The 12,212-nt window shown below is 37.8% G+C and overlaps 1 protein-coding gene across 1 annotated transcript in view; it reads left to right on the top strand.

Moving 5' to 3' along the window:
* The window catches only part of SND1 (staphylococcal nuclease and tudor domain containing 1), a 416,716-nt gene that overhangs the window by 140,190 nt on the left and 264,314 nt on the right, over positions 1-12,212 (top strand). Inside the window, exon 11 of the mRNA XM_045564681.1 lies at positions 11,952-12,041. Within this exon, the coding sequence (XP_045420637.1) occupies positions 11,952-12,041 (90 nt within the window). The remainder of the gene's footprint in view (positions 1-11,951; positions 12,042-12,212) is intronic.

Here is a 12,212-nt window from a genome sequence, read left to right as displayed (position 1 = left end):
AATGAAATTGCTATCCCAGCTGAGTGCTGAAGCCAAATGTCTGTGCTGTTCATAGTTCTTTTAACTTCATTTGCTCACATTTCTCCATCTTGGTAGTGGGTGATAAATGTTTGAGTTTTCTGATTGATGTCAAGTAGACTATACAGTAAAAGAAAGTCATCTACCTTCTGTATGGTTAGGCGGATACCTATCCTGAAAAGATACAGGCCTCATTTTACTCAATATTTACGCATAGGCTGAGAGTACTTTGAATTTGCTAGATAAAACATGTGGCCCTACACCTGGCAGCCTGATTTAGACCTTGAAGGGATGCAACTGGCAAGACAGAAACCCACTATCTAAAGGGAGACCTTTCTGCCGTGCACTTACATAATTCAGTCTTGTGTTTTGAACTGCACAGCAATTTATTGCACAAATTTGACTGGAAATCTGGCTCAATTGAAGGCTCCACTGGCACCAGCTAAATAATGGTGTCATATCCAGCATCATTTTCCGTTCTTTGTTCTTTCAGGAAGGAACTTTAATAATTATTATTATTTTTTAATATGGTGAAAAAAGGAAGACATTCACAAAGAAGCATTTCTCTAACAAAATGATATTATCCTCTGAATGGTCTCACCCGCTCCTGCTGTCTGTTACAGAGAAAATTGGTTCCCTATTGTCAGAGATTTATTTTCTTTTCCTCCTGTTCCTTTCCCCTCTTCTAGAACTGTGGGCGGGCTGGTGTCACATCACTGTGCTGGATGGGGTTCATTTGGCCTGGAGCCTGTACTTTAAGTAACGGGGTTGTCTCTGTGGAGGGCATTGGCTCTCCATTTTTAGTCTGGGTATGAACAGTAAGAAATGTGGGAGAAGACTTCTCCATTACTAGAAAACATGATTTGGGGCCAACTGGTTAATTATGAGCTTCCAGCGAAGAGGAAAGTAGTGCCAGAAGGGCAGAGCCAGTTGTGATATGCCGGTCCCTGCTGCCGCCGTTTACCACACCGGTTTCCATTACCTCCCAAACCTCCAGTCCTGCTCTTGTCTTTGAATAGTTCTTTCTCTTCACTCCTTTTTCCCTACTGCTTTTAAATTCTGGTTTCTTACTGGTTGATTTTTTTATGTCCTTTGCAACGAAGGAGTTTTCCCTTTTAACATTGATTCACATTTCCAATTCCTCTTCAGAACTATTTAGCTAGGTAGAAAGAGGTTCTTCTGCACAGACACTATATTTTTGTTCTCAACCCTGTTTGCTCATTTAAGCAGCATATGAAGAGTACATTTAATTCAGCAAAACTTCACACCTGTTAGTTTTGCTGCAGATCAATTTTTCCAAAACAAAGGAAGGGCTCTACGATCTTTCACTACTCTTCCCTTCTTTTCTTTCATTTTAACCCCCAAATATACTACCGCAGCAACTGCCCTGGCTCAAATTTGTGAGTGTTTTTTGGAGGAAGCTAGTTCTTTTGATTCTATGTTAGGAAATTACCCCTTTTTATAGTGTAGCTTAATATCATATTTATTTTAGTGTTGAACTGTCACACTTGAGGCATTTTTAATATATGGTTCAGCTATACTTGAACTCAGAATGGTATTATATGTGTTCTGTTAGGATTTTTGCTAACTATTTGCTAATGATAGATTGAGGGTGTGTTTTTTCAAAGATCATAAGTAATAGAATTCATTATGTAAAACTTACAGTTATAGAGAGAACAGAAGATTGCTTTAGTCTTAGCCAGGTAAAAAGAGACCTTTTACTGATTATTTGGATTTTATAAATTTGGATTTTCTCTAACATTACAAACAAACTGCCAGCAGTACTGCTTTTGCATCAGTGATTACAAAGAGCCTAGGTTTTGCAGTTGTATAAAGAGATTTCTAGTCTTTTTGATCTTTATTCATTAATGAAATTGTGTATAGCATAGAATCATATTTAGTAATAGCAACCAGAAGATTGAGAAATACTTTGTATTCAACCAGTACAATATAAGTGGCCTTCCTTTGATGAATTTGCTAACAATGAAGCTGTGGTGATATTGTCCCCCCCTTTTTAATTCACTAGGAGATTATTAACTAGTTTCATTTATTCCAATAATCACAAGAGATAAATTTGAGTTGTCAAAAATCTTTGAGATAGTCCTTTTTGTATTCTCCATTTATTCTCTCAGTATGTTTGCATTTTCTAGGAATGTGGCACTATGCTGGGCACTTCCTAGGTACCCTAAATATCTTTTTTTCTCTCACATAGATCTTCCCTCATGTAGTCTGGTAGAGAAGATAAGACCTGTGTGAAGTAATTAAATTATAGTAATACAAGGCAGAAAGTGATTAGTGTTGTAAGTTTAACTTATCTCCTTTTCTGTCTCAACATTTTAGCTCTTGTTAACATCCATGTTTGGTGTTGTAAAACTTAGCACAGCTAAGTAGCGTTGCTTCTTAGAAACAGTAAAAGTGTAGAATTGGTTTTCCCATGGAGTTTAATATTTGCTGAAATGTTCCTTAAGTGAACTTAGAATTGCCTTCATTTGTGCTAATACATGTAGTCCTTTTCTGATTTTTTACAAAGTTTTAAGATAATTTTGCTTGGCTTTCACTGCAAAGTCATACTTAAGGCCAGATAATTCCTATTTTGCTGATTCTTAAGAGAAAAGTGAGGCAGGTGACCAGTTAGGAGGCCTGCTTGTGCCAGAATAACTGTCTAGAGCCCAGGTTTCTGTTTAGATCAGCAAGAAGCTGCTCACTTAACTCTTGATCATTCGGTGCCATGAAATATTTGGAGAATGTTTGATTTCAAGGTCCAGGATGGCTCTTTTCATCATTGACTTCAGGAGTACTGAACCTGAGCTTTGTTCTCTTCAAGGATACGATGCCCTTTCTGTCTCATTATCCCAGGCTCACTGGCTGAACCCTTACTATTCCTCTAGGAAGGATATCACAGACTTCATTCCCTCTTGGAGCAGATTTTTGCTTCCAGAATATTTTGTGGGTCGGAAAAGTTTATGCCCATGTTGGAAGCTATACCTGTGTGGGTCAGGGAAGATGGGGCAGGGCCCCAGTGTCTTTTTTATTTTCTATTTTCTTCAGTGGGTCTGGGAGGTACTGTGCCAGCTTCTTGTGAGCGTTTGCTTCCATTAACATTAGTATTTTATTCCAGTCTTTCTCCTGTTCCTGCAGAAGTATTTGTAGCTAAGTGAGCAGCTCACATATGGTTTGCTATGTGGATAATGGTTTGGGAGTCCTTAGCACCTTTAAGCTATTTATTCTTAAAGTCCTGACAGGGTCTTGGGGCAAAAGACCTGATACTTGCTTGGCTCCTCTTATTTCCCTTCTCGTCCCTCTCTTCTCTCTCCTCCCCCCCACCCCATCCTTACTGCATCTGAGCAATAAATAGCAAGTACTTCTGAAAATGCCCTTAGTTGGCTAATGTAATTGAGTAGAAGAGCAGTCTCCAGAGGCAGATTTTTTTTTTTCTTACATGATGGTCTTGAAAATGGTACTTGAATTTTGGGATGTGCAAGTTCCTGTGGAATATAATCATATGCTGTGCACTGGAGATAACGGGTCAATCTCTTCAAGAACATGAGGCTGCCCAAATTTGCTTTACTTCTTTCCCTCTTTTATACCATGAATCTCTTCTTCTACTGGCAGGTTGCCAGGAGACATTTGTAACCAGGATTGTTTCTTAGAATTGCCACTTCCTCTTCTTTTCTGCTGTCACCATGGCCAGTATAGGTCCAATCCAGACCACTGGGTGCCTGTGTGGAGATGGGCAGGGAAGGAGAGAGGATGTGCCTACTTCTGCTATTCCTGGCATGATCAGGTTGGTTTGTTCTCTTAGGTTTTCAGATCCCACATCCAGTTTTCCAGTAGTTGGAGCCAAGGACTATTTGGAAATCTTGTTTTGCCACTGTTACTAGAATGTTTCCAATTGTCTTATCTGTATAGAAGTTTGAGAAATATTGAACTCCTGAGTTGTTAATAACCTCCTTACTTCTTTGTTTAATTTTTATTGAATCTTTTTTTTTTTTTTTCTGAGACAAGAGTCCTGCTCTGTGGACCCAGGTGGTGTCATCACAGCCCACTACAACCTCCAACTCCTGGGCTCAAGTGATCCTCCTGCCTCAGCCTCCCAAGTAGCTGGGACTGCAGGCACATGCCACCGTGTCCCTGGCTAATTTTTTCTGTTTTTTGTAGAGATGGTGGGGGGGGGGCAGTTGGGGGTGGGGGGGGGCGTCCCTTTTTCAGGCTGAGCTCAAGTGATCCTCCCGCCTTGGCCTCCCAGAGTGCAAGGATTACAGGTGTGAGCCACTGCCCCCAGCCTATTGAATCATTTTGACATTAATAAGCTCCCTAGTGTGGCTTTCTGGCTTTTTAAAAACTTCTTACCGCCCCCTCCCTCTTTTTCTTTTATTGCCATTAACTTAAAAGTCATAGGGCCAGGTGCTCAAAAATGTATATATAACAGCATTTCTTACAGACTTCCTTGCTACTTATTTAAAAATACAGATTTGTGGGAGTCACCAGACCTACTGAATCAGAGTATCTTGTGTGAGCCTGGCAGTCTGCATGACTATAAGTTTCCAGGTCATTCCTAGGCACACTAAAACCTGACAACCATTGACAGGCGGCGATTGCGTTTTGGCAGTAACAAACCAAGAGAGTGCAGTGTCTGTCCTACAAGTGATGAGCCTCTGGGAGAGCTGGGATCAAAATCTCAGCTCTGCTGTTACTAGTTATGTGACGTCAGGCAAATTTTAAACTTTAAACCTCTTCCTTGCAGTAAAAGGGGGCTCCTGTTCCTTACTGGGTAGGATTGCTGTCAGCATTAAACCTACATGATAGGGTTGTTATCAATAGCTATTATTACACTTTAAATTTTAGTGCTTTTTAAACATGCTAATAGATCCTTGAACATAGGATCAGCAGGATCAAATGGGGTTGTCAGAAAAATAGAGACATTTGAGGGTCCTATAAAAGCAGTGAAACACTTAAGGTAGCTAGTCTTGCATAATCACCCCCTTCTAAGCCCACATCTGTAAATTTTGTTAAGTAAACTTTAGTTTTTAAAAAAAATATGTTTTCAATTTTTATTGTTTACCATTTCTTCTTTGCTTCCTGGATTATATACTAAATGTGTATTACATTGTTGTGAATTTGGTACTTACCTAGGTTATGTCTCTACAATATACTCTATTTTGAATATTAAGAGTTATTTTGAGTAGAGAGAATGAAATAGAGCTGGTTGGGAAATAAAGCTTCTTTTTCTTTGAAACAACTCCTGAGGAGGAATTTGGATATGTGAAGCTTCTGCATATGGTCTTTCAGGTATCTTAGGAAGATAAAAGATATCTTCCATTTGGCCAAGGTGTTTACAATTTTAAACCTTCCCTCAGCTCCATACTTGTGGCTTTCTAGTTAGCAGACTTGCCTTTTATAGAATTGTGCTACTGTATGTGTTAAGGACCGTAAAATAATGGCTATCCCTGTGTATTCTGTCTCCTGGCTGCCAAAGGAATTGAAAGGTCCTTAATTGTAAATATGCCCAGGGCATGTGGTAATGTTCCTATTTTAAGTCTATAATTGAAATGGAAATTGCAGCCTTTGTTTATTAAAATGGCATGTGTGGTAGGGCTACTGGGACTGGTCCATTATTTACTGTTTGAAATTTTATCCATTTTAATTTGATCATGTCTGTAGTTCTTATTTTAATTCAACAGTCAGTTTTAAGATCACCGTGGAGTATAATTCCGCTTGGCTACATTAATTAATATTTATAGTTTGAATCTCCTTTTAAAAATAAAACTAAAACTTGTTTTTGACCCTGTTTATTTAGTAGCATGTTTGTAGTTAAATTATTCCCTCTGCCTCACAGGATATATCTATGAAAGAGGATCTTTTTTTTTTTTTTTGGTGGGAAAAATGGAATTTAGTGCATTTCTTATAAGGAAAAGAATGGCTACTTATTCTGCTAAAGAGAGGAATGAAAGTATAAGACACTGTGAGAAATGGGAAAAGGAGATCAAACAAGGTTTTCAGATTTTTTTTCTCCCTGAACATTTTTGGCTTTAAGAAAATTCCAAATTTATAGAATAATATAACAAACATTTGGGTTCCTTTTTCAACCTTTATATTATCCCCTATTTGCTTCAGATCCTTTTTTTTTTCCTTTTTAACATTAAATGTTAAAGATACAGTTGAAAGTCCCTGCATATTTCCTCGTCTCGTTTTCTTTGCCAGCCCATCCCACATCAGTAATCTTGTTTTTCATTCCTGTGCATTTTTATACTTTTGCTGCTTACATAGCTCTATGAATAGTACACTATTGTTTATGTCTGGTTTTAGACTGCATTTATATGGGGTATTACTATGTCATTCTATAACTTGCTTTTCCAGCTCAATATCATTTTCTAAATTTGTTCATTTGTTAGGTTACTGTAATTCAGCTTAACTGCTATGTATTCTATTGTGTGAGTATACCATACCCAGTGTTAACATGGATGTTGTTATACTTGCACATGGTGAGAATTTTCTAGGATACATACCTACCTATAAGTAGCATTTCCTAGTTAGACGTATACATATCTTCAACTTTAACCAAATAGTGCCATGTAGTCCCATATAAAAGTACCAAAATAGTTAAACCACTTTATAGTCCCATCCGTAGTTAAAGGGCATTCCCATTTCTCCACATTCTTACCTTTAAAATTTTTGCCAATATGATGTAACATAGTATATCAATTTACATTTCTCTGATTATTATCAAAGTTATACTTTTTTCCCATACTTAATACCTAGTTGGAGTACTTTAGTATATATATAACTTTTGCCAATTCTTCTGTTTGTTTCTCTTTTTTCTGATTGATTTGTTGGAGTTATTTACTGAGTAAATAATCAGAAGAGAACTTCCATGGACTCTCACTACCACATCTATCCATCCACCTAAAAGAATCTGCATCCGTATACCTACAGATGATGCCCCTATGTAAAGCCATTCCTTCCATGGCATGAACATTGCTTAGCAATTCTCTTTTCTGTCTTCTGCATTGTCATTTGTTCATTCACCACTGGCCTGTTATTTCTCCCCAGCTGAAATCAAAACCGAAAACTTTCTTTTCATTCTGCTCCTCCCCTGCCAGTTAATCTCTTAATCCACATAATCTCTTTATACTCCTTTGTAGCACAAGTTTTGAAAGGACTGTATATACAGTTTAACTCATGAACAACGTGGGGGTTAGGGGTGTCGACCCCCATGTAGTCTACAATCTTCATATAACTTTTGACTCCCCCCAAACTTGAGTACTCATAGCCTGGTGTTGACCAGAAGAGGAGGGGCTTGGTGGCAGAGGCATGAAAAAAATCCAAGTGTGAGTGGACCCACACAATTCCAACCCACATCGTTCAAGGGTCAACTAGTACAGTTGCTTTTCTTCGGGTTTTCTGTTTCCATTCTCTTGTGTATGCATCCATTCCTGGTTCCAACCAGGCTTTGACCTCTAATGCTTCACCAAAACTATCCTTGTCAGGGTACCAATGACCCGCATTTAGCTAGATCCGAAGTGCAAATCTTAGTTACCATTTTGCTTGCGTTATTTTGTGGCATTTGACACAGTTGATCATCCCTTCTTGTCAACTCACTTTCTTTCTTGGCTTCCAGGACACAACAGTCTGGTATTTTCCTCCTGTTCTGTTTACTAGTTGGTTGTTCCTTCTCAGTCTCCTTTGTTACCTTTTAATGTTAGAAGATAGCACCTATATGCCTACAACTCCAAGTGTATTTCAGCAGTTCAGGCCAAACTCCATATTTGTGTAACCATCTGCCCACTCACCATCTCCACTTAAATATTTAACAGCTGAAGCTTAGCGTGTCCATAACTGAACTCCTGATCCTACCTATTTCCCTCCAGTCTGTTCTACTTGTGGTGTTCCCCATTTTATCTCATGACCCCACCCTTCTTTCCATTTGGTTAGATAAAAATGTAATTCCTCCTTTTCTTTCACACTTCACTTTCCTTCTATCTACTTTCAGAATATTTCCAGATCTCAAGCTGCTACCACCTTGATGTAATCTACCATCATTTCCTGACCAAATTACTATCATAATCTCCTAATTTGTCTCCCTTGCCCCACCCTTTCCTTGCTACAGTTTCTGTTCTCAATACAAAGGCCAGAGTAATTCTTTCAGATGCTAAATCAGAACTGTGTCTTCATCTTCTACCACCTCCCCATCTGCTCTCTGCTCTAGCCACAGTGGTGTCTTTGTTTTCTTGAACTCCTCAGGCATATTCCTAATTTGCAATGGCTATTCTCTTTGCCTTTCTTCAGATGACTAGACATCCCATACGTCTTTGAGTCTTTGATAAAATGTAATCTTAGTGAAACCATACACCCCTGTTGCTTCTCCTCTGCTCTACTTTTTCTTTCTGCATTTCACTTAACACCTACCAACAGTCTGTGCTTTGACCTTTCACTTTGTTCATGATGTCTTTTCAGTAAAGAACTTTTTAAGTTTTAATCGAGCCACAGTTATCAATCTTTGTTTCATAATTTGTGTCTGTTCAGCCTTTTTTAAGAAATCCTGCAGTACCCCAAGGTCATTAAGCTTTATGCCTACAGTTTTTAAGAATAGGCTAGGTAAAATTAGGTTTGAACAGAAGTTGAAAATGGAGACTTCATTAGAAGTTGCTTTCATTCCTTCCTAATGAACATTGACCAGACCACCCATTTTGGCAGCCAGCCAAAAATATCTTCTGTAAAAATGCCAACCATGTCTTTAGATGCTGAGATGTGGGTACTAGACCTCTCTCTGAAACTGGTGAGAGGTATAGATGACTGACATCTCTTCTGTCTCTACTGTGAGTCATTGCAGGGCCTACGTACAATGTCATTTCTCAGGATGAATAGTGATTACAGCACATATTGATTTGTATATTATCTGCCCACCAGATAAAGCAAGCATTTTTTTTCCTATTTTTATTTTTTTTATAAAAAAATTTCCATGTAAATTAGAATCTAAACTAGACAGTTCTTTTTAAGCAGACAAGATTCAGCTAAAGTCCTGTTTTCTCAGAATACATTCCATACCTCAATTGCCTCTTAGAGATTTCAAAGGCTTTTATGTACCGGGTAATTTGGAGGAATTGCTTTTATTTTGTGGTTTCTCAGGGACTTCTAATATCTCTCTTGTAAGATGTTTGCAGATGTCAATACCTACTAGCTCTGAAGGGTTAGAGTAACAAGATCATTCTGTTTTCACTTGTGATATCTTGTTTTCTGCTTGTGCTATTAGTTCTTTCCTAACTTCATGAGAGACATATAATCAGACTCTGAAGTTGTCCTGTTTTTTATTGAGGTGTTTGTTGATACACTATTTTCTTTCATTCTTTCAAGGGTATTTTGTCTTGGCCCAGTCCTATGGAGTATCTTAAAAGCAGAATTCTTATTTAGAGAACCTCATCCCCATGATCTTCATTTGAAGTCTTATTTGTACCTCTGCACTGTGTCAGAATATGTAGGGTAAGGTGCAGAATTCCAGGTTCTGTGGCAAATTGTAAGGCTATGTAAGGTCAATGTTGTTATTTCATTCAATTCATTTTTGGAAATGTTCACTTAGGCTTTTGTAATCACACAGCTCTCTCTGTAAATAGACTGTCCTCTGTTGCTTGGTGAATGTGAATACGCTGGCACTTCTTTATTTCTGAGGGCTGATTGTGAAAACCATTGATTTTTGTCTTTATTAAAAATCCTGTTTATTACTGGCACCTAGCATCGTCTGCATTCTTGCTGTATCAAGTGTCACCACTAACTGTTTTATGGCTTTTATGTTACGCTTGTCTCTGAAATAAATCTCTAATTTGTGACCTGTTTTCAAGTGGCTTCCAGGATGTTTATAGAATATCCGTTATCTTATACATCTGTCCCTTTACCTAGCCTGGGCAACTTTTGTGCATCCCATTTTCATTGTTATTTTCTATTAATATAAGAAAGCCTTATTTTGTTCCTCTAAAGAATCTCATGTTTCAAATCATATCCCACTAATAGAGAGTGATCATGACACCCCGGACCTTGATCAGAGCTGGACCACCCCAGTTCTTTCTGTGCAGAGTAGGTGGATTCCCACACATCATCTGCGAGAAGGAAGTACCTTAACTTCCTAGAACAGCACTGGACTAATGATGACAATGGACTTTATTGTGTTTTTTTAAACAATAAGTAGAAAATAGTTGGATAATGAATGTGAAGCTCAAGTTTCCTTGCAACTGACAGAATTATCTACATTCTCGTAAGAGATTTTCTTAGTCATAATCAATTAATTGAAATGTTTATATGATGTGTTCAGTACACTGAGGCTTAGTTTGCATCTGCAAGGAAACATCTATTTCGATCCCCTTTATCTAAATAAGGCCGTGACCATAGGACAAATTTTAAAATGGGGGATTAAAATGATGAAAGTTCTTTACTTGAGAGTAGGTGGCTACTTAAGAAAAAAAAATATTCTTATCTTCTTTGAGTACAGAATGTATTACACAGAGGTGTCTGGTTTTGTCGGGTGCGTAACAGATGGCAAAGGTGTGACCTGTGGATAACCATAGAGGACAGGGGATCTGTGGTGCACATCTAGGTTAGGAGTTAGTCCTTGATTTTCTCTTCCTGTCTTTGTTTTTTTCCAAATATTGTCTGGTTCCGGGAGATTCTCAAATCTGTACATGCAGTCCTATTCTAGCATACTTAATCTTTGTGTATCATTCTGCATGTTTCTTTTGTAGCTACTTAGTCTGACTATAATTATTGAGTATGCACTATGAGGGAAGTACTGTGTTGTGGAGAGTTAAAAACAAGCAGACAGCATCTCTGTTGTCTTGGAACTTACAGGCTAGTGGGAGAGAGACATTAAAGTAATTATACCAATTGGTCTAGCCAAGATCCCATGTTTCTTACTCACATCTTCCACTCCTCCTCTCCTCCTGCCAAAAGCCAAACGTCTCTTGACTTGTTATGCATGTCATGGTGACTCAATATTAGATTCCTACTCTTTTATCCCCTCTCTCTATTCCATTGTCAGTTGCTGTTACTTCATTTCTTCAAAAGGTTCTCATATCTCTCAGGTTCCTATCCCTTCCCACTTAACGTCACCTTTATCTTAGACCCTCTTGCATCATCTCAAAATGACATTACTTTATTTGAGGTGAAGGAGGAGGAGTCTGGGGCCCATGAGATAATAAAGTAATTGTATGTTTGTTTGGGTGTGCTTTGACATATTATTCCTTCCTGCCTCTCTCCTTCTGTTTGTTCTGTTTTTTCTAACTCTAATTATCTTCCTAGTTCCTTCCTATCCTGCAAACTCATATTAAATCCCACCTTGTCAATGAAACATTTCCTGATTACTTCTTTCTTTCCACTTCCCTGAACTCTTATAGCATTTAGTCCCTAGTCTGCATCACAAATTTAGCACTTAATCAAAACTGCTTTATGTTGATATTTCATATCTGTAGGATTTCTTTTATTACCATGTTAAGTTTCAAGAGTTTTGAGTATCAATATATACATATATTTACAGAAGGCTTTGTATAGAGCTAATAGTTGGTAGGTGCTCAATAAGGCATTATAGTAGTAGAATTAGATTTATAGAGTGTCTCTGAGTATTTGAAGAGTCCTAATACTTTTGAGCTGCTTCTATATTACAGTTTATGTAGCTATTTCCCTGTTGATGAACATTCCTGTTTACATAATTACAAACATTTCATTGCTTATTTTTGAGCCTGTCTTGTGGAAAAGATAATCCTCTTCTAAATAAAGAATTTCAACCAAATATTTATTAACCTTTTTGTGTGTCTCACACTTACTTAATATTTGTGATACTAGGAGATAGCCAATTTCCGATACATTACAGTATCTTGTGCTATTGGCAGCGTTCATTTGTTTTTGTTTTGGTTTGTGGTTTTTTCATTCCTAATGTGGTATTTTGTTTTTAGGATAAGAACAAGAAATTACGCCCCCTGTATGACATTCCTTACATGTTTGAGGCCCGGGAATTTCTTCGAAAAAAGCTTATTGGGAAGAAGGTAAGTAAGTGATTACAGAAACATATTTGCAAATGATTGGGCTTAAGCTAATCCTTTGGAGATGATTATTTTAAGCTGGGCCCTTTACCAACAGATGACACTCCTCCATCAAGTCAAGTAGAATTACTTTGATATGAAGAGACATGTGTCTGTGTGTCAGGAAGTGATACC

This window comes from Lemur catta, chromosome 11 (genome assembly GCF_020740605.2).
Source record: "Lemur catta isolate mLemCat1 chromosome 11, mLemCat1.pri, whole genome shotgun sequence".
Classification (NCBI taxonomy): Eukaryota; Metazoa; Chordata; class Mammalia; order Primates; family Lemuridae; genus Lemur; species Lemur catta.
This window is presented reverse-complemented; position numbering and strand designations above follow the sequence as displayed.